Source organism: Bos indicus, chromosome 13 (genome assembly GCF_029378745.1).
Source record: "Bos indicus isolate NIAB-ARS_2022 breed Sahiwal x Tharparkar chromosome 13, NIAB-ARS_B.indTharparkar_mat_pri_1.0, whole genome shotgun sequence".
NCBI lineage: Eukaryota > Metazoa > Chordata > Mammalia > Artiodactyla > Bovidae > Bos > Bos indicus.
The window spans coordinates 62,285,685-62,307,201 of record NC_091772.1 but is presented as its reverse complement, the minus strand read 5'-3'; the positions used below and the strand labels follow the sequence as shown (position 1 = coordinate 62,307,201).

Sequence of the window (21,517 nt, the reverse complement as noted above, 5' to 3'; positions counted from 1 at the left end):
GAGCTCCACAAGGGAATATCCCGTGTGCCATAACTAAGACCCAATGCAGCCAAAAATAAACACCTTTTTAAAAAGACTTTTAAAAAATCTATAATGAGATCTACTACTTCACACCCATTAGGCTATTATAAAAAAAATAAAAAGTGTGGATGAGGATATAGAGAAATTGGAACTTGTGTACTGTCAGTGGGACTTCATGTAGAGCCACTGTGGAAAATAGTAAGGCATTTTACAAAAAAAAAAAATAGATTTAAAATAGAAACACCATTTGACTGAACAATCCCACTCTGGATATTTACCAAAAAGAATTAAAAGCAGGGTCTCAAAGAGGTATTTGTACACTCATATTCATAGCAGCATTATTCGTAACAGCAGGAAGCAACACAAGTTTTCATCAACAGAATAAATGAAATAGACCAGATGTGTTCTATACATACAATGGAATACTATTCAGTCTTTGAAAGGAAAAAGTTCTGCAATATGCCGCAACATGGATGAACCTTGAGAACATGATGCTAAATGAAATAAGCCAGTCACAAAAAGACAAATGTGCTATGATTCTACTTGTATGAGATACTTATTCTGTCAAATGCATGGAGGCAGAAAGTAGATGGGTTGCCACCAGTTGAGGTATGGGAGAATGGGGAGTCGGTGTTAAATGGGTACACAGCTTCAGTTTTACATGGAAAGAGCTATGAAGATGGATGTTAGCGATGGTTGTAACAATGTTATGAATATATTTAATACCAGTGAACTATACACTTTGAAAAGGTTAAGATGATAAACTTTACATTTTATATATATATTATGTATATATTTGTATATATTATAATATTATATATAATATATTATCATATATTATATCATCAATATATTATATATTAATATTATATTATATATATTACTATGATTTTGAAAATTGAAAAAAGTTATAAGATATTTTAAATCCCGTAAAGGAGAGACTCTGGGATACTTTGAAAACATTGTAAGGAAATTCTATAAATTCTGATAGCAGGTCATCTCAGTATACTATTAGAAAGGCAGATGTAAATTGCTTTTTGTTTCTGTTCCCTAACCAGTCACTCATAGTTTATGTGTGTAATCTTTGCCATAGCTGAATCCCACCTGTTCTGGTATTTACTTAAGAGCTGACAGAAGTGCTAAAGCCAGTGTCTACTGTGAGTATCCGTGGAAAAAACGCCATGGACCTCCCACGGAGCTCTCAGCACAGAGTATAGCACACAGTAGGTGCTGGGTGAATGATGGGTAAATGACCACTGTCAACCTCTGGCCCCAGGCAGGTGATAAGAGGCCCAGTCCTTGGGGACAAGGTGATGCTGTCCGAGATGGGGGCAGGCTGGTCCAGTTGGAAAGGGCACAGGAAGTCTTCAAGGGAGGGACTTCATAAAGCCAGAGACAGGCAGGTGGAGAGGCTGGCAAGGGCTCAACTGGGCATTAGAAATGTAGGTAAATCGGAAACATAGTTGTCTCCTGAGAGATCACCTTGGACAAGCCTCTGTCCTGCTGCAGAAGCTGCCCCTCTGGCCATCAGCCAGGCTCCTCACCAGCCCCTGGGGACTCACCAGCCCCTGGTCACCCTCCAGCACATGGCCCCAGGGCTTGTCCTTTGATGGTCTCCATGGTCAGAGGGGGCTTCAAGGGATCACAGCATCCTGACACTCCCTGTCCCTCCCAGCACTCAGTGGACCTGGGAGCCACACATATCCAACCTGGTATTATCCCACAGTTTCTATGAAAATTACTCTTGTTATTAGTAAGAATGTTATTAACGCACCATATTGAGGTTTGAGGAAAAGTGAATCCGGAGACACCCCACTCCCTCCCCCAAATGCCTCTCCCAATCTCACTCTTCCAGTCATCCTACAACTTTCTTCCAAAATTTTGTCTTTTAACTTTATTCAAAGTATTTTATTTTTTTAGAAAATGTTATGTACAAAGTCAAATCAGCCTTTTCCTTTGTAGCTTCTAAGATGTATGTGTTGCTAGGAAGGTTCTGCCCAGTTCCAAGATTACAACAATATATTCCTATACTTCCTTCTAGTAATTTTATAATTTATATATGATGTATATACATACCTACATACTGTAGATATAGATATGAGCTCTTTGGTGCACACATATAAGATTTAAATGTGTAAAAGCTTTATAATGCATCTGAAATTTATTTTTATGCCTGGTGTAAGGTAGAGATCTAGTTTAATTTTAAAACTAAATTGCTTCCTAGAAACCACAATACTGTATTAAATGATCCATCTTCCATCTGTAGCTTGGAAACAGAGTCAGTGCAGAGCCTCTGGGCTTCATCACTTCATTGGGTTCCCTGCTTTGTCCTGTACGAAACCGTACTCTTCAAGTTACTCCAGCTTTGGAATGTGTGTTGGTATGTGCTATACTGAGTGTGTGCGCGCATGCTCAGTGGCTAAGTTGTGTCTGACTCTGCAACCCCATGGACTGTCCCCTCCTCTGTCCATAGGATTATCCTGGCAAGAATATTGGACTGGGTTGCCATTTCCTCCTCCAGGAGCTATATTGAGTACCATTCTCTTTATTTCTGCTTTTCATACACTTCTCTTTCAAGGCAAGCATTTTTTTCTTTTTTTGGCAGCAATAGGTCTTAGTTGCAGCCTGCAGACTTCTCTCTAGTTGATGCACGTGGACTCAGTAGTTATGGGATGCAGGCTTGGTTGCCTCTCAGCATGTGAGATCTTAGTTCTCTGGCCAGGGATCGAACCCACATCCCCTCCGTTGGAAGATAGTCCTAACCACTGGACAACCAGGGAAGTCTGTCAAGGCAAACTTTAGAATCAGCTTTGTCAAGTTGCATTTTTTTAACAGCTAAACTTGCACTGGTTTTATGAATTCGTGGATGAAAACTAAGTGTCTTGGCCACACGTCAGCTCTTCTCCTTCCGGAACATGGGATCCTACTTCAACACCTTTAATGAAGTGCCATTGCTTTCTTCATATGAATTCTCTGCCTTTCTGGTCAGATTTTAGTTCCAGATATTTTAATCAGTTTTAGGCTGATTGTAAATGGGATCTTTACCCTCAGGGACATTCTCTATGGTCACAGCTGCTGTGGAAGAAAATCATGCAACCTCACTCCGCCATGGTCCTCTCCCTCTTGAGTTTTCTAGACGGACAAGCGTATCGTCCACAAACATTCCATAATGCACAGGTGCGCTCACACTCATCTTCCCACCTCCTCCTCACCACAGGGACCAAGCCTCCCTACAGACAGGGCAACTGAGGCACCGAGAGGTGGAGTCATTTCCTAAGGTGACGGAAGGGGCCATGGCGGAGCTGCAACACCAACCCAGACCTTCCTGGCCCAAAGTGCTTGCTCACCCACCCAAGCCCTCTCACATCATTTCAAATTCCAGTCGGTTCAGGTGGACTGATTATGGAAGCCGAAGGGAGGGCAGGATTCCAGGGTCTGTCCCCACTGTGCCCCAGAGAGCAGCCTGCCCGTCCCGCCCACTCCAGGCTGCTGAGTAGGTGCACAGACTGCAGGGAAGGGCACAGCCAGGGGGCTCTCATCCACGGGGAGGGGGTGGGGCTGCTCTTCACCAGGACCCCTCACTGCAGGCAGCTCAGCCTTTTGCTTTATTCAGGTCCTCCTTACTCACCACTGTCCTCCCTTCACCTGCCCCAGAAGTGTCCCTTCCATGCCCCACAGCACCCGTCCTTCAAAATCACTAGACCCTGGTTGGGCATTGCAGTCCCCAGAGCCTTTGAACAACCCCACTGCACAGACAAGGAGACGGGCCCCTTGTTGTTCAGTCGCCAAGTCATGTCTGACACTTTGCAACCACATCGGCTGCAGCATGCCAGGCTCCTCTGTCCCTCACAATCTCCCGGGGTTTGCTCAAACTCACGTGCATTGAATTGGTGATGCCATCCAACCATCTCATCCTCTGTTGTCCCCTTATTCTCCTGCCCTCAATCTTTCCCAACATCAGGGTCTTTTCCAATGAGTCAGCTCTTCACATTAGGTGGCCAAATTGGACCTTCAGATTCAGTGTCAGTCCTTCCAATGAATATTCAGGGTTGATTTCCTTTAGGATTGACTGGTTGGATCTCCTTGCAGTGCAAGGGGCTCTCAAGAGTCTTCTCCAACATCGCAATTCGAAAGCATCAGTTCTTCAGCACTCAGCCTTCTTTATGGTCCAACTCTCACATCCATACGTGACTACTGGAAAAACCATAGCTTTGACTAGACAGAGCTTTGTCAGCAAAGTGATGTCTCTGCTTTTTAATATGCTAAGTTTGTCATAGCTTTTCTTCCAAGGAGCAAACGTCTTTTACTTTCATGGCTGCGGTCACCATTCACAGTGATTTTGGAGCCCAAGAAAATAAAGTCTGTCACTGTTTCCATTTTTTCCCCATCTATTTGTCATGATGGACCCCTAGAGGGACCCAGAGCAATCCAAGGTCCACAACATAGGCCTGCTCTAATCAGAAGGGGCTTGGCTCTGGGGCAGCATCCTGCAGGAGAACAAAGGGGTCTCGCGGCCCACCCCCATTCCAGGCCCACAATGCACAAGGCTTGCCGCCCTCCCACCACCCGGCCCACCCACTAGACAGGAGCAGAGGAGCAGGCGGCCAGCCAGGGTGGGAGTTAACTCTCTGCAGTGACCAAGACAGAACCGGAGGTACAGAGCGCCAAGTCATCCCCCACGGTCCCCGGAGTGGCGCCTCTGGTAAGCCTAGCTCAAGCCCCAGGATTTTCATTAATCCTTATTAATCCCTGAATGCCAGGCCAGGTAGGCCTGGGGCTGATGGGCAGGGCCTCCCTTCTGCAAGACTCAGAGCTGCCTGAACCAGTGATGAGGCAAAATCCTAGGCCCTGCCCCTGTCCTGAGCTCCCTCACCCTGCGACCTGGACAAAGTTTCCCTCTTGGCCTCAATTTCCCCATATGCGCCTAGGAGACGCTAGTCCTCACCTCCTCCCAGAGGTCAGAGTGAACTGAGGCCCCCAGATCCTGGCATGGAAGGCCCTTGTCAATTGTGATGATGGCTATGAGCCCTTCACACAAAGTGGAGGAAATAATACAGCCTTTACTTCTCCAAACCAGAGCCAGCTCTGAGGAAGCACACAGCTTGGGCAGTGGGAAGCCCTACAGTGGTCACAGTGGTTTCTCAGGCCACTTTCACCCTCCCAGGGCTCTGGGGATGATTCATCTCTACAGAGGAGGGATTGAGACTGCTGGTTACCATGTGTCATGGTCAAGGTCAGGGAGCATAAACTGGAGTGCCCCTATCCACCCCTCTTCCCCATCATGGGGCCTACAGGCTTATGGGAAGCTCTAGGTAGCCTGGAAGGCTGGCCCAGACTCTGGGGTCCTAGAATCCCCTCCATCCTGGGTGTGTGGACACCACCTGGTCCTGCCTCTCACGCTGGTAAAGAGCCTCCTGCTCTGTTCAGTTCTCAGACACTGGCCCTGGGGCAGTTCCCTGGGGCTGGGCTCCAGGAGGGGTCTGTCCCCAACACTCAGCCCCAAGTCCTTTGAGTCCCTCAGCTTTGGCAGTGGTTCTGGAGTCAGAAAGGGGAGGAAAGGGAGGCCTCGTTCACCGCCAGAGCTCAGAACAGCAGACCTCCCGGCGCCCTCTCCCTTCTTAACCTGCCAGTTTGTCTCCCATCAATGCTACCAACCCACCATGTGGCCAAGTGAGGACATGCCCTCCAGAAGGTCCCTCTGTGACAGGAAGGAAGGTCTCAGGTGACCCTTCAAAAGAGCACAGACACATCAGGCAACATCCTAGGATACCTGAGACCTGGGCTTCGCAAGGGAGGGGAGAAATAAAAATCACCCTAATAAGCACCCTTCATGGAGGGCTTGCCCTGCTGGACCTGTAGATGGGAACTCACTGTACCGCCCCCTGCCCTCTTCTCCTGGCAGCCCCTCGAAAGAGGCACAACTTTGGGAAACGAGAGGGATGTGGCCTGCATGTGGTCACGCAGCTCAAGAGTTGCAGGGCAGGAATTCCAGCCTGGCTATCTGGCTCTGCAGTCACTGCTGACGGGGTGTCCAGGAAAGGAAGGGCTGGTGATAGGGGTCCGTAGTGGGCACTAGGTCTCTCCTGTGGCCCCTGTAAGAAGCTGGGGGCACACGGTCTGGCATCCCCACTGCCTCCCTCCTCATCACCTTCCTGGACAGAACTGGGCCAGAGCAGGAAGTAAACGTGGATGCCACCCAAGGAAGGATGTTCTAACAGTCCCCAACTCTGCAAGGACTGAGGCCCTTGTCCCAGGAGGTATGCAAGCCAGGTGGGATAGCGTTGAGAGACTAGGATTGAGAGACCTGGATTTTCTGGATTCTCTCACCAGGCTTTAGAGGTATCTCTTTCCTCCTCCACTCTGAGAGATCTTCAGCCCTAAACTATCTATCCAGTGCCACCCACTGAGAACAGTGTCTTTTATTTTAATCTTTTAAATCACCAGGAGGATCTGCCTAGCTTTCCAGACGGGACTGGGAGAGATTTAGTCCTGGCAGATGGTCACCCAGCCAGTGTAGGGCAAAGGCACCCAGGAGAGGGAAGCTGGGCTTAAGCGTCAGCCTGGCCTGGGCGCGGATCCCACTCTGGCTTCCATGCTGGATGACCCCGGGCAAGTTACTTCCCCTCTCTGAGCCTCTGTTCCCTTCTGTAAAATGGGGAGAAGATGACTACCTTCCTGGGAGTTCAGTAGGACTTGCTGTGTACAGGCCTCAGGACAAAAACCAGCCAAGTCGGGCAAGACACTCTCACCCCCACAGTCTGCTCTGCACATCGGCACCCCCCACCTTCACCTCCTGACCATCCCCCTCACCCTCTGACCAGCTCCGCCATCGCTGCTCAGAACAGCCTCCTCTCGGCTCCGCTTCAATCCCATCATGTCGCACTCTGGCTCCAGCCCCTGCAATGGCTCCCGTCTCACTCAGAGTCACTCCAGATGTGTTTTCCTGGTCTTCAAGGTCCCACCCGCCTGGCTGACCTCCTCTCCTCTCCTCCGCTGCTTCCCCCTCTCCGCTCACTCACACTACCCACCACAGCACCTCCAGGGCTTGTGAAGCGCCTGCCCCTGCTTTGGCCTGTTACTTGCCAGCCAGCCACACCAGGTGTCCTGAGAGGAGGGACTCTCCTCCCCACATCCCCTTGCCTAGGGGAGCACAACCCCAAATCAGAGACACAGCCTGGTGCCTAAGGTGTGAGGGACACACAGCCCAATCCCAAGGCTGGTGGGGCTTCAACATCTGAGAACATTTATTTTTCTTCTCCAGGACTCTGGCGAAGAAGGTTGGCTTCACCAGATGGCAGAGTGGGGAGAGCCAGGGCGAGGTCTGTACCCTCTGGGCCTGGCAGAGGGTAAGCCAGGGACAGACAGGACCTCATGAGCCTGGTGGCCCTGCTGGCGAACTGGAGAGAGGATGGGCCACCTCAGAGCCTAATGTGGGAGGATGGAAGGTGGGCCTTCAGAGGCCTGGAGAGCAGCCTGAGGGAGGGGCCGTGGGGCAGGGAAGACACCAGCCTCTGCAGGACGTGCCCGGATACCTGGGACAGGTCCACGGGGGAGGACAGGGTGCAGGAGTGGATGGGGGCTACAAAAAGGATCGGGAGGGCTGGGACCATGAGGAAGGGGCCAGGCCAGACGCCAGGAGCCCGGAGCCCGAGGCTGACAGTGAGGGTGAGGAAGGCGAGGAGGCCGTGGTGGTGGGCGAGCTGGCCGGGTGCTCAGGCACGGTGTCCCTGTAGGGACCCAGGTCCTTCCGGATGCGCTGGGTCACCAGGAGGGTGAGCCAGCTCTGCTGGTCCAGGACTTTTTGCGTCTTGAAGGCAGGGTTCTGGGTGGACGCCAGCTCACTGAAGTGCAGGCTCTGGTAGATCTGAGGTGAGATCTGCAGGGAACAGAGCAGGGGAGCGTGGAGAACAGCAGGGGCCAAGAGCAGGTTCCCAGGGAGGATGGACTCTGGGGGCTTCCTTTGAGAGAGGAGCCATCCCCAGAGTTGCACGCCTGTTGCTGATGACCTGGGAGGGACAGGGAGGCCTGGAATGCTGCAGTCATTGGGGCCACAAAGAATAGGACGTGACTTAGCGACTGAACAGCAACATTAGTGATGACCACACTTGGCCGAGCAGTGAGCCCACTGGGCACCAGGCCCAGCCCCCAGCCCTTCTCTTGGTGCTGCCAACAGTCCTGTGAGGTCAGTGCTGGACCATCCCCATCTCACAATGAGGCCTCGAGCTGGACCCTGAGTGGGGCTCGAATGCAAGGAACTCTCCAGACATGCCCCCACCTCTCCCAGCAGCACTCGCAACGCTGTGCTGGGAGGCCCATCTCCAGGAAAGGGCAAGGAAGCCAAGTTCCTTTTTGGCACTGGCCCCTCCCCAGCCTGGGGCCAGGGGTTTGCCTTTGAGTCCACATCCCAGAGGATGGGAGCTCCCCCGAGGAGGAGGAAGAGGTTGAGAGAGGCTGGGATCTGCCCAAGCAAGAGGCAGGATGGGACTCTAGGCTGGTCTGTCCGAAGTCCCTGGTCCCTTTCTCTCCCCAAGGACAGGCCTGTTCCACTCCCTCTGTCTCTTGCTGACTGTGTGCCTAGCACCATGAGGCCCTGTGTCTACTCCAGAATGGCACCCATTGCGACCCCATGGACTGCAGCCCACCAGGCTCCTCTGTCCATGGGATTTTCCAGGCGAGAATGCTGGAGTGGGTTGCCATTTCCTTCTCCAGGGGATCTTCCTGACCCAGGGATTGAACTGGGGTCTCCTGCACTGCAGGCAGATTCTTTACCAACTAAGCTACAAGGGAAGCCCAGCAAACAAGCAGACTCTGGGAAAAATGCTTTGAAGGCGAGCAACAGATTCCAAGTCCACAAACAACCTCCTCCCATAGGCTTGATGAGGTTTGTCCTCAAGGACAAAAACTGTGTCCATGGCCTCAAGCAGGGCCTTGGCAAACAAACCAGCCAGACCAGCTTCATCCCAGAGCTGCCTATGGCCCAGAATCCTGCTAAGGAAAGGTGCGCCCCTCACTCCCACTGGAGGGCCATGTGGGCATGATGGAGGTGGGAGCCCCAGCCCCTAGGCCCAGCATCTCAGGGAGCTAACCCCACCCTGACTCACCTGGTGCTTCATGCAGCCATACTGCACGTTGGTGAACAGGAGTCCAGGGCTCCGCAACCGCTCCTTGGGCTTGTATGCTGCTCCCAGCACTTTGCTCTCCTGCAGGGGTCCCAGGCAAGGGCGAGGGCTCGGGGCTGAGGGTTGAGGGCTTCCCTACCCACTCAGTGCCCCGCCAGCCTCACCTGCTTGCCCTTGGATTCCCACTTGCACCAGGTATCCTCAATGTCTTCCGGGGAGCGCTTTCCAGTCCATGGGGACATCGGGGTTATCTTTTGCAGCCTGGCCCAGGCTTTAGCCTCCGTGTCTGCCTTCCCATTCAGCAGATCCAAGAGGACTACCTGTTCCCGCCGCTGGTACATCAGGGCCTCAGCAAGATCTCGCTCCTCCCTGATGTGAGGGGCTTTCCTTCACAAGATGCCCTCTGTACCACGTGGTGGGACATCCCTCCCCAGGCAGGTTTCTCCTTTCTGGGCTGGATCCTCTCCAACCTTCTCATCCCTCCCCTGAGGCTGTACAGCCCAGGGCCCATCAATGGGCAAGTGTTCAATTAACACTAACAAAGCCCTGCTTATCCTGGCCTCCAACAAGTCCTACGACACCTCCCACCACCCGACATACTCTTCTATGGAGGCCTGACACCCCATCCAGACTTCCCCTGGGCCTCCCCTTGTAGAACACCTAAACTTCCTCTCCCTGCAAGGGGAACCTTGCCTCTGTCTTGTTGATATATCCTGACAGGACTGTAAAAGCCTAAGCCTTGACAGGAGCATAGGAGCCACGAGGACTCTATGGTGCCTGACAAACTCTTACCTACATGACAAAACCCAACTCCAAAATCTCTCTTCTATGAAGCCTTCCTTACTTGCTCCACCCAGTCAGGTGATTATCCTCTGAGCCAAGCCTGTCTTAATAGTCCTATTGTTTACCACATAGAACTGTAGCCATGGGTTACATATTCATCTCCCTCAGTGGACTGGGAGTTCTCTGAGGCAGGACCTATGTCTGGATAGTTTTGGATGTCCAGAACCTAGCACAACCTGGCAGTCAATAAATATTTTTTGAATGACCCAACCAAAGCTATGGTTTTTCCAGTAGTCATGTACAGATGTGAGAGTTGGACCATCTCTCAGAAGACTGAGTGCCAAAGAATTGATGCTTTCAAACTGTGGTGCTGGAGAAGACTCTTGAGAGTCCCTGGGATGCAAGGAGATCAAACCAGTCAATCCTAAAGGAAATCAGTCCTGAATATTCATTGAAGGACTAATACTGAAGCTCAAGCTCCAATATTTTGGCCACTTGATGCAAAGCGCTGACTCATTGGAAAAGACCCTGATGCTGGGAAAGATGGAAGGCAGGAGGAGAAGGGGACAACAGAGGATGAGATGGTTGGATAGCACCACTGACTCAATGGACATGAGTTTGAGCAAACTCTGGAAGATAGTGAAGAACTGGGAAGCCTGGTGTGCTGCAGTTCATGGGGTCGCAAAGAGTTGGACATGACTTAGCAACTGAACAACAAAAAATTTATCTGAGACTTGGTCAGGAATAGGGATAGAGCACAGGTGGAGGAGGAACCTGTAGAGGAAAGAACAGGTAGCAAGCAACCTGCCTCCCCCAACTCAGAGAAATAACACATATGTCAAGACCAGAATCCTGGGCTGTCCCAGCAGGGGCCCTGATTCTGGAGCAGGGTCCCCATCTAAGGACTTGGGTTTTATATTTTCTGGTTTTCACTGCTCAGTCTTACAGCTGATCTGGGCTAGTACGGAGCCTCGGGCTCTGAGGCCACAGCCACCACCTGTAGAGTCAAGTCACCTGCAATTCCCATACCTGTGACATTCTGAAGGCCCTGCCTGCATATGCCCAGCACTACCCTACAAGGGGGGGCTCCTGGGATCCAGACCAGAGTTAACCAGTTGACCAGTGACTAGTGACCATTGTGATAACTCACTGCAGCTCTAGATGGAAGGTCTTCTCATTGGGGTCGAAGAAGTCACCCTCTTTCTTTAATCTTTCATTTAGTTCGCCATCAGTCATCATTGGGGTATCCTGCAGCCTTTTCCAAACACTCAAGCCAAACGTCCCTGTGATTTAACCAGACCCAGTTCAGTAGCAAGGACTGGCCAGCCACTCCCTCCTCTAAACACTCTGTCCCTCACCATCCACCCTCAAGAGGCAGCCAGCAATCCCTTGTTCCTGGCCTACACCTAACTATGCCCAACATATCCCAGGCATTATGCTAGCTACTTGGCAAATATCTGGAAGAGTCAGACCCTAACCCTAGGGTATACTTGGAGTTCAGGCCTAAAGCATCCTGCCTCACATATAGGCTAAGATGGAGAAGGTTCTTTGGCAATGACTGAATAGTCCTCAGACGGGCTTTAAGTGGCTCACACATAAAATGGCAATGGTGCAAGACTACAGGCATCTATCAGCCACCTATCAGATGTGAGATTAGGAATGGGTCTGTGGAGGATCAGGGCTGGGGTAGAAAGTAGGTAGTAAGAATAGAGAAATATGAGTCCTACTTCTGGGCAGGGCATAGTGAGTTGTAGGCCATTTTCATGCTGCAGAATTCTTTTTAATTAAGAAAACCAAAGCAGATGTGTTACAAAGTCATATTTTTACAAATCACTGGAGAAGAATAAGATATCACCTCACACCAATGAGAATGGCGATCATCAAAAAGAACACAGATAATGAATGTTGGCGAGGATCTGGAACAAAAGGAACCCTGTACACTATTTGTGGGAATGTAAATGAGTGCGGCCGCTGTGAAAAACAGCATAGGGGGTTCTCCATAACTAAAAATAGGACTACCATACAATCCAACAACTCCACTCCTGGGTATACATGCAAAAAAAAAAATCAAAAAGATACAGCCCAATGTTCATAGCAGCTTTATTTATAATTGCCAAGATACGGAAGCAACCTAAGAAGATGTGGTATGTATATCAATACATATAATTGATATGTAAAAAGCTACTTTATGACTGAAAGCTACTCAGTCATAAAGAAAAAACAAAATTTCACCATTTGTGGCAACAAGAATGAACCTTGAAGGCTATATGCTAAGTGAAATAAATCAGTCAAAGACAAACATTATATCACTTATAAGTGGAATCTAAAAAATAGAACCAATTGATGAATATAATAAAAAATAAGCAGACTCACAGATACAGAGAACAAACTAGTGATTACCAGCGGGGAGGTACAAACTATAGGTGTAAGACAGGCTCAAGGATGTACGCTGCCCAACACAGGGAATTCAGCCAATATTTTGTAATAACTGTAAATGGAAAGGAACTTCTAAAAACTGTATTTAAAAAAATCACTGGAGAGCTATAGAAGCAGAGAAGACTAGACAAACCAAATTACAGAAAGGAAAGAGTCCTTCCCAGAAGAACTAAAATTGGGAACTGCTTTTTTCTCTGGGAGCAATTTTCTGAGTATGGACACATGGTGAGTGAGAATCAGGCTCCGTTTAGCAGAAGAAAGATACCCAAAGATAGGGAAACCAGCAGAGTTTCTAAGAGCCAATCTGGCTGGCATGACAGATTAAGTCTAGTGGAGTCCCAAAGGCATGGTTGTTTTCCCTACAGGAGAGCTTAGAGAATATGACTCAGTCATAAAAAAAGAGAAATCTTGCCATTTGTGACAACACTGGTGGCTCTGGAAAGTACTGTGTTAAGTAAAACAAGTTAAAGAAAGACAAATGCCTCATGATCTTAGTTATATAATCTAAAAAACGAAACAGACAAATGAAACAAACAAAAACAGACTTAGAGATCATAGGACAAATGAGCGGTCGCCACGTGGAAAGAAGATCAGGGCCTGCAATTGCTTAAGTTCTGAGGGTTGGGCTAGAAAGACAGAATGAGCTCACTAGGAGTCAAGAGTCTCACTGGAGGAAGAAGCCAACAGCAAACACAACAGGCTTTACCCTGGAATCAGCTGAACCCAGAAGTAAACTAGGGCTCCTGGAGCTACAATCCAGCCCCAACCCAGCTCACTTCCTAACCGCACTGAGACGAGAAGCGCTATGCAGAGGAAAGAGCAACGCGCTGGAGGAAAATCATATCGGCTTCAGTCTTTGCAGTTTCTTTTCTACAAAGTTCAGGAAAGTTCAGCTTGATTTGGGTTGGGTTTTTGTTTGGTTTGGTTTCATGGAGTTTTTCTATACATGACATGTGAAAATGCAGGAAAATATAACCAATAATCAAAAGAAGAAATAGGCATTAGAATCAGACTCACAGATAATTCAGACATTGGAGTTAATAGGTAAATACTTTAAAACAACTGTTGTAAAAATGTTAAATAAAATAAAGGAAAATATGAATAGAATGGAGGAAAAGAAGCAGAATTTCAACCATGAATCGACATTTGTAGAATAAATCAAATGAGTGTTGTAGAACTAAAAAATACAGTATCTGGATGGATTTAATAGCAGACTGCACATAGGAGACAAGATTAACGAACTGGAAGGCAGGTCAGTAGAAAATATCCAAAATGGAATGCAGAGACAGGAAAAAAAAAAATGTAAAGAACAGAAGAGAGAATGAGAGACATGGGACAACTATAAAATATACAATTGATCAATAAACATATGATCAATAAATACATAAATAGATATTCAACCTCTACTCATCAGGGATTCAAATTAAAACCACAATAAAATGCCACTACATATTCACCAAAATGGCTAAAATTTAATGCAATGACGATATCAAGCAGTCACAAAGTTATGACTCAGTAAGAGCCGCTGTATGCAGCTGGTGAAAGAGTGAAAACTGGTGAGCACTTTGAAAGATAGTTTAAAGCATCTACTGACACTGAATGTGTATACTCTGTGGTTCAGCAATTCCATTATAAATACATATCTAACAGAAATGCATACACTTGTTCAAAAAAAAACCTGTATGAGGGTGTTCACAGCAGTGTTTGTTTTTAATAGCCTGCTGCTGCTACTGCTAAGTCGCTTCAGTCGTGTCCGACTCTGTGCGACCCCATAGATGGCAGCCCACCAGGCTCCCCTGTCCCCGGGATTCTCCAGGCAAGAACACTGGAGTGGGTTGCCATTTCCTTCTCCAATGCATGAAAGTGAAAAGTGAAAGTGAAGTCGCTCAGTCGTGTCCGACTCTTAGCGACCCCATGGACTGCAGCCCACCAGGCTCCTCCGTCCATGGGATTTTCCAGGCAAGAGTACTGGAGTGGGGTGCCATTGCCTTCTCCGTTTAATAGCCTACAATAGTCCTAATGCCCACCAACAATAGCACAGATAGATAAAGTACGGTATCAACAACAGAATACCACTCAGCAGGAAGAATGAATGAGCTGCTACAGTCAACGAATGGCTGAATGGCACAAACATATGGTGTTTGAGAGAAAGAAGCCAGACACAAAGGAGAAACTATCAAATGATTCCATTTAGACAAAGTTCAAAGCAAGACTAATATAAGCTTTGGATTTAGGAACCAGAACAGTGGTTACTTTTGGAAAGGTGTTGGTAGAGACAGTGGGTCAGGAGGTGAGGGAAGCCCTGAGTCCTGGTGATGTTCTGTTTCTTGATACAATGATGGTTATACGGCTATACGTTTACCTCCTGAAAATTCACTAAGCTGAGAATACTTTTGGTTTGTGGGCTTTTCATTACATATGTTATACCTCAAGAATTAAGTTTATTTTTAAAAAGAGAATGGACTGTACCTTATCAGATATATGATCTGATATGCAAAGGCAAATAGTGTTGAGCAGATGAGAGAATGAGCGGATGGACAGACTGCTGAATGGACAATTGGACAGACTCACACCTTGTGATACTGTTTGAGGAAAGACAGCTGCTGTGGTCTGAAACTTCCACCCCATGGGATATGAGGTTTATGCCAGCTTGTGTTCTAACAGGGTCAGGGCCAGGAAGGGCCATGGGGCATGACTGAGCTTCAGCAGGACCGTCCGTACCAATGGCGTCACCAGAGAGTTTCCAAGCCTTGACGTCCCGGTCCTGGCCAGCACTTATAACCAGCTGGAGGCTGTCCACATATAGGATGTCTGCCACACTATCCAAATGGGCCTTCCAGCTAATCAGAAGCTGGGGTGGAATCAGGGAAATGGTCTGGCCGGCCTCCACCTACAGGGGACAGTGAAAGAGAATTAATTAAACTCCCAAGACGCTGGCTCAGCAGAGGGCACCCAGGGCTGGAGGTAGCAGAGGCTTCTGGAAGGAGCTGGGACATGGGCCACAGTTCTAGTTCTAGATACACCCCCACATGAACTTTCTGGTGACCTTATGTAAATCCAAGCACTTCTCTGGCCCTCACTGGTCCCTTCAGTAAAATCATTTAAAAAAAAAAAATGCATATTGTTGTATTGCTTGCCCGCTTCCTGTGTACAGATTATTTCGTTTGCACATCAGAATAACCTTATGGGATGTGTATGAGTCTCACCACTGCAGAGAGGAGAGAAGTGAGAGTCAGAAACATTCAGTAATCAGCCCAGAACCACACAGCTAGAAAGTGATGGGGTTAGACAAGAACCCAGGTCTTTTTTTCAAGATATTTAGTTGGGCATCAGGCATGGAATAGGGTGAGAAATGGAGTGATATATCACAATGTACTATGAAAGAATAAAATCCTACTTAATTGGAAAATGAGTGTAAATATCCAAGACTATTTTCAAATAAAACAAAATTAATGAAGGAGGACATGTTTTATCATACTCGAGTATGTTACATCACAGTAATAAAAACTAGACAATGGAAGACAATATCTCAGAAACCAACCCAAATATATATTTAAAACGTTGATAACAAGAATGGTAGGAAATTGGTGGTAATAGAGAACAGGATTCAATCAACAGTGTTGGAATTCCTGATAAACTAAGTAGTGAAACTTAAATCATTGTCTTATATCTTATAAGTAAACACTAGAAGGGTTGAAGAATCCTTTTTAATGAAACCATAAAATATTGAAGAGAAAGAATGACTATTATCTCTGATTAGGAAGTGATAAGCGACAGGAAATATCACAATGGGAAGAAAAATTGACCACCAAAAAATACGTTGTAATTTAAAACTCATCATAAATTAAAAGGCAAATGACAACCTGGGGGGAGGGGATGCTTGTAATACATATGACAGGCAATGAGTTAATGTCTTTTAATATGTTTTAAGATGATTGTACATCATTTATAAAAGATGGTCACCACAAAAGAAAACTGGACCAAGGACATGAAGAGGTAATTCACAAAATATATATAGCCAATAAAATAAGGACAGATGTCAATATAAGCAAAGATATTTTCATAAAATCAAAAGAAACTGTTTATATCTAAAAATCAGTAAAAGTTTTTTTTTTTTCACTTTAAACATTTATTTATTGAATGCCTTCTCTATCTATCAGGGGGCGCTCACTCAGATAAATACTGTTAATGATAAAAACTTTATGCTGTCAAGGATAAAGCAAAACAAACTAATAAAGTGAAAACCTACATAAACTTTCTGGAATGCAGTACGGCAGTAGCATTAAAGGCCTTAGATTGACGTCCTTTTACATACTACTTCCTTGGGATAAATTACCAGATGTGTAGATAAACAATTACAAACAAAGATTCGTTAAAAAAAAACAAAACCAAAAAAGAATATTTGTCCTATTGTTTCTATAGCTTTTAAACACAGTTTTATTGAAATACAATTCACACACAACGTACCTATTTAAAGTGCTGGCTTCAGTGGCTTTTCATATATTCAGAGTTACAACCATCAAAATAAGCAATTTTAGATGGGTTATCACCAGTTGACCTATATTCTTGCCAATATTTGGCATTGCCTGTCATTTCAGTTTTAGTCATTCTGGTAGATAAGCAGTGATACCACCTTTGGGCTTTAATTTGCATTTTCCTGACAACTAAGGAAAAGGTGCTCAAATTCACTAGTCATCGGGGAAATAGCCAGTGATTTCTGAACTACGTAGATGCATTATCTGGGCTTCCCAACATGGCCTTATTGGTAAAGAACCCGCCAGGAGACAAAAGACACGTGGGTTCGATCCCTGGGTTGAGAAGATCCCCTGCAGGAGGGCATGGCAACCCACTCCAGTATTCTTGCCTAAAAAATCCCAAGGACAGAGAAACCTGGCAGGCTACGTCCATAGAGTCACAAAGACTGGGACACGACTGAAGCGACTTAGCACACACGCAAATGCATTACCTACTCAAGAAAATACATAAATATTTGCATTACTTTTTAAAGGAATTTATGACCTCAGGGCCTTCATTGCAAAGATCAAAGCCCATGGAAGGTATGCATATGTGTGTACGTGTATACATGTGTGTGCACGTGAGTGTGTTTGGTGTGTGCATACTTATGTTTCACTGGTTAATAGTGACTTCTGGTGAGCAGAAAACCTTTTCCACATCAATCAGACAACCTTCGACAGAAAACATGGAAGATTCCGAATCTCAGTGTGGGAACCATGGTCCCAACTCATTGGCGGGGCTCAGAGGCACTTTTCTCAGCAATTGCCCAGTAATCATCCTACCTTCTTCTCCTCCGGGGGACTGTAGTTTGGGAGGCTGACCTGAATCCGTTCAGAAATTAAGAACCGAAACTTGTTGATCTCACTAGGATGGTTTGTCTGCTTGTCAGAATGTGCACAGTAATCCTTGATGTCCCAGATCTAGACACAAAGCATGGATTAGTAGCCCAGCACTCCCTGACCCCCAACACCGACTCACTCTGAGGGTCCCCCCCAGACCATTTCTCTTCACCGCAGGGGGCTGGTTCTTACCCACACCGCCAAGGGGACCACGGCATCTTCTAGGCCAGACCTTTAGCTAGCATACAGGGAGAGTGTGACAGACCCAGTGATGGGACATTCACACCCCACATCACCACAAAGCACAAAATCAGCTCCTGAGACAGCTGATCACAGATCAGATGCACAGCTGGGGGTGAGGGAGCAGCAGGAAGAGAATTCTAAAGCACAGGACCCACAGGAAGTCTTCTGGGCGGGCGACCCCCTGACCAAGCCCTCCTTCACTTCCCTGGGCCCACGAGGGCAGGAGAGGACTCTGAGGGAACCCACCCCACCACCCACTGTGTTACAAGTGAATCGAGTGCCCAGAGGACATAGGGATGGGGCGAGGACCACCGATGGCAAAGAGGAGGCCAGAGCATGGCTCAGGCCAGCCCCTCGATCCCAGGGCCAGTTCTTCCTCACCTTGATGCACCCTTTGCAATCCCCTGTGACAAGAATCCAGTCATTTTGATCCGTGGCCATGGCACCCACAACCACGTCCCCCTCGTCTACAGAGTCCACAGGGAACTTGCCCAGCAGGCCTCCGCTCCCATGGATGGACCAGGCATAGATGTAACCGTCCATGCAGCTGCTCAGCAAGGCAGCCGAGTGTGGCAGGCGAGGCCTGGTCTGTAAGAAGATTATCTGTGCGAGAGAGGCGAACCCGCTCAGGGGTGCTGGGAGCCAGAGCTCCCCTGTGGCACAGTGCTGAGACGCCTGGGCAAGGAGCCACACCCACCTGGTCCCCCAGTTTCCTAGACGCCCAGTGAGAACAGTGATGGAATACCACCTTACCTACCCAGTTGGTGACTAGGAACGTTTGGCCAGACTATGAGCTCCCCAAGGACTGGGATTTGTATCTTTTTTGTTCATGACTTTATCCCATATGACACTGCCTGACACATCATAATAGATCAATGAACGGCTACCGAATAAAGACAGGAATACCAGACCACCTGACCTGCCTCTTGAGAAATTTATATGCAGGTCAGGAAGCAACAGTTAGAACTGGACATGGAACAACAGACTGGTTCCAAATAGGAAAAGGAGTACATCAAGGCTGTATGTTGTCACCCTGCTCATTTAACTTATATGCAGAGTACATCATGAGAAATGCTGGACTGGAAGGAACACAAGCTGGAATCAAGATTGCCGGGAGAAATATCAATAACCTCAGATATGCAGATGACACCACCCTTATGGCAGAAAGTGCTGCTGCTGCTGCTGCTAAGTTGCTTTAGTCGTGTCCGACTCTGTGCGACCCCATAGACGGCAGCCCACCAGGCTTCCCCGTCCCTGGGATTCTCCAGGCAAGAGTACTGGAGTGGGGTGCCATTGCCTTCTCCATGGCAGAAAGTGAAGAGGAACTAAAAAGCCTCTTGATGAAAGTGAAAGTGGGGAGTGAAAAAGTTGGCTTAAAGCTCAACATTCAGAAAACGAAGATCATGGCATCCGGTCCCATCACTTCATGGGAAATAGATGGGGAAACAGTGGAAACAGTGTCAGACTTTATTTTTTGGGGCTCCAAAATCACTGCAGATGGTGACTGCAGCCATGAAATTAAAAGATGCTTTCTCCTTGGAAGGAAAATTATGACCAACAAGATAGCATATTCAAAAGCAAAGACATTACTTTGCCAACAAAAGTTCGTCTAGTCAAGGCTATGGTTTTTCCTGTGGTCATGTATGGATGTGAGAGTTGGACTGTGAAGAAGGCTGAGTGCCGAAGAATTGATGCTTTTGAACTGTGGTGTTGGAGAAGACTGTTGAGAGTCCCTTGGACTGCAAGGAGATCCAACCAGTCCATTCTGAAGGAGATCAGCCCTGGGATTTCTTTGCAAGGAATGATGCTAAAGCTGAAACTCCAGTACTTTGGCCACCTCATGCAAAGAGTTGACTCATTGGAAAAGACTCTGATGCTGGGAGGGATTGGAGGCAGGAGGAGAAGGGGACGACAGAGGATGAGATGGCTGGATGGCATCACTGACTCGATGGACGTGAGTCTGGGTGAACTCCGGGAGTTGGTAATGGACAGGGAGGCCTGGTGTGCTGCGATTCATGGGGTCACAAAGAGTCGGACACGACTGAGCAACTGAACTGAACTGAAGGCTCAAACAAGATTTTTCTAAAGACCTGTACTCAACTCAGAATGATGCAGAAAACAAACTCGTTCCCCTTGATATATTTGTACAGTGAGATGCCAGGGTTCTGTCCCTAGTCCGGGAAGATTTTACATGCCGTGAAGCAACTCAGCCACATGCCACAACCACTCAGCCCGCGCTCTAGTCCCCAGGAGTTGGAACCACTGAAGCTGCGTGCCCTAGAGCCCACGCTATGCAACAAGAGAAGCCTACGCAGTGAGAAGCCTGTGCACCTCACCCAAGAGTAGCCTCTGCTTACTGCATCTAGAGAAAGGCCTGTGCACAGCAATGGAGACCCAGAGCAACCAAAAATAAAACTAATTAACTAATTAAAAAAAAAGTTAAAACCTCAATGTGACACCCTGAAGGCTGATGAGGTGAAAATATCTCCAAGACACAACAGGCAAAGGATTCATTTCCAGAACATATAGACAGCTCCAAGAAATTAACACAAAAAAGAATGGAAAAGGATATGAATATGCATTTATTCCACTGAAGAAATGCAACTGTCTAACAAAAATACAAAAAGCTCAACATCACAAATAACCAAAGAAATATCAAAAGACAATATTTTCCACCTACCAGACTGGCAGAAATGAAGACAAGGCTGATGTCTAGGACTGGCTTAGTGTGAGGACAAAGGCAGACTCATGTACTATTAAAGAAATGTAGATTTAAGAAAATAATTTTTTAACCTAACAAAGGAATAAGCTGAAAATCACTAGGGAGAAAACATATCCATAATATAGTATAGTTAAATTTTAAAAGCAAATGCACGTAGCTATATAATTTAACATCACTCCCCTAAAAAAAAAAAAGACAAAGCTAAACCAACCTTTTCATAGTGATTGCGACCACTGTTGGGGGATGAGACGGAGTACACAGTGAGAAACATGGACCTTTTATTTTTTGCTTTACACATATTTCTATTTTTTTAACCAATACTACTTTTTTAAGTTTTGGAGGGTTTTTTTAAGCCATGTTTTTAAAAACAGAGGAAAGCACATTCAGAACCTGAAGGAGAGAAGGTCCAGCCACTGGTAGCTCTCTGCTCCATTCCACAGGACCCGTCCCACAGGACACTGCTCCCCTGTTCTTGAGTCCCAGAAACTGGGCCATGGAGCAGCCCTGCTGCAACCTACAGCTATTAATTATATTCTCATTGGGCTCATGGTAGGAGCCTAGGGGACCCATATAGAATTACCCTATTATTTCAGATTAAACCTGGAAGGGGCCTTAGAGGTCACCTTACCCAGGGGTGACAGCAGAGGGAGACGTGTCCAAGCTCAGAAAGGGGGAAGGTACAGGAGGAGGAAGAACAGAGATAACCCAATCCCCACTCACGCATCACGCAAAATTCAGGAGGGCACTTCACCAGTGGGTTCTGAACATGCCTCATCTCCTACCTCCCAGTCCAGGAAGGAACACTGCTCCCCTCCCTAGACAGCCCCACACACTGGGGA

The 21,517-nt window shown here is 47.3% G+C and overlaps 1 protein-coding gene across 2 annotated transcripts in view; it reads right to left on the bottom strand.

The window, feature by feature from the left end:
- Positions 1-7,221: 7,221 nt before the first annotated feature.
- Positions 7,222-21,517, bottom strand: part of EFCAB8 (EF-hand calcium binding domain 8) — a 58,128-nt gene continuing 43,832 nt past the window's right edge. For both annotated transcript variants that reach the window (XM_070801498.1, XM_070801499.1), the window contains 7 exons: positions 18,338-18,559; positions 17,657-17,794; positions 15,081-15,249; positions 11,074-11,206; positions 9,305-9,509; positions 9,123-9,221; positions 7,222-7,897 (listed from right to left, as the gene is read on the bottom strand). In XM_070801498.1, the coding sequence (XP_070657599.1) occupies positions 7,601-7,897; positions 9,123-9,221; positions 9,305-9,509; positions 11,074-11,206; positions 15,081-15,249; positions 17,657-17,794; positions 18,338-18,559 (1,263 nt within the window). In that variant the 3' untranslated portion in view covers positions 7,222-7,600. The remainder of the gene's footprint in view (positions 7,898-9,122; positions 9,222-9,304; positions 9,510-11,073; positions 11,207-15,080; positions 15,250-17,656; positions 17,795-18,337; positions 18,560-21,517) is intronic.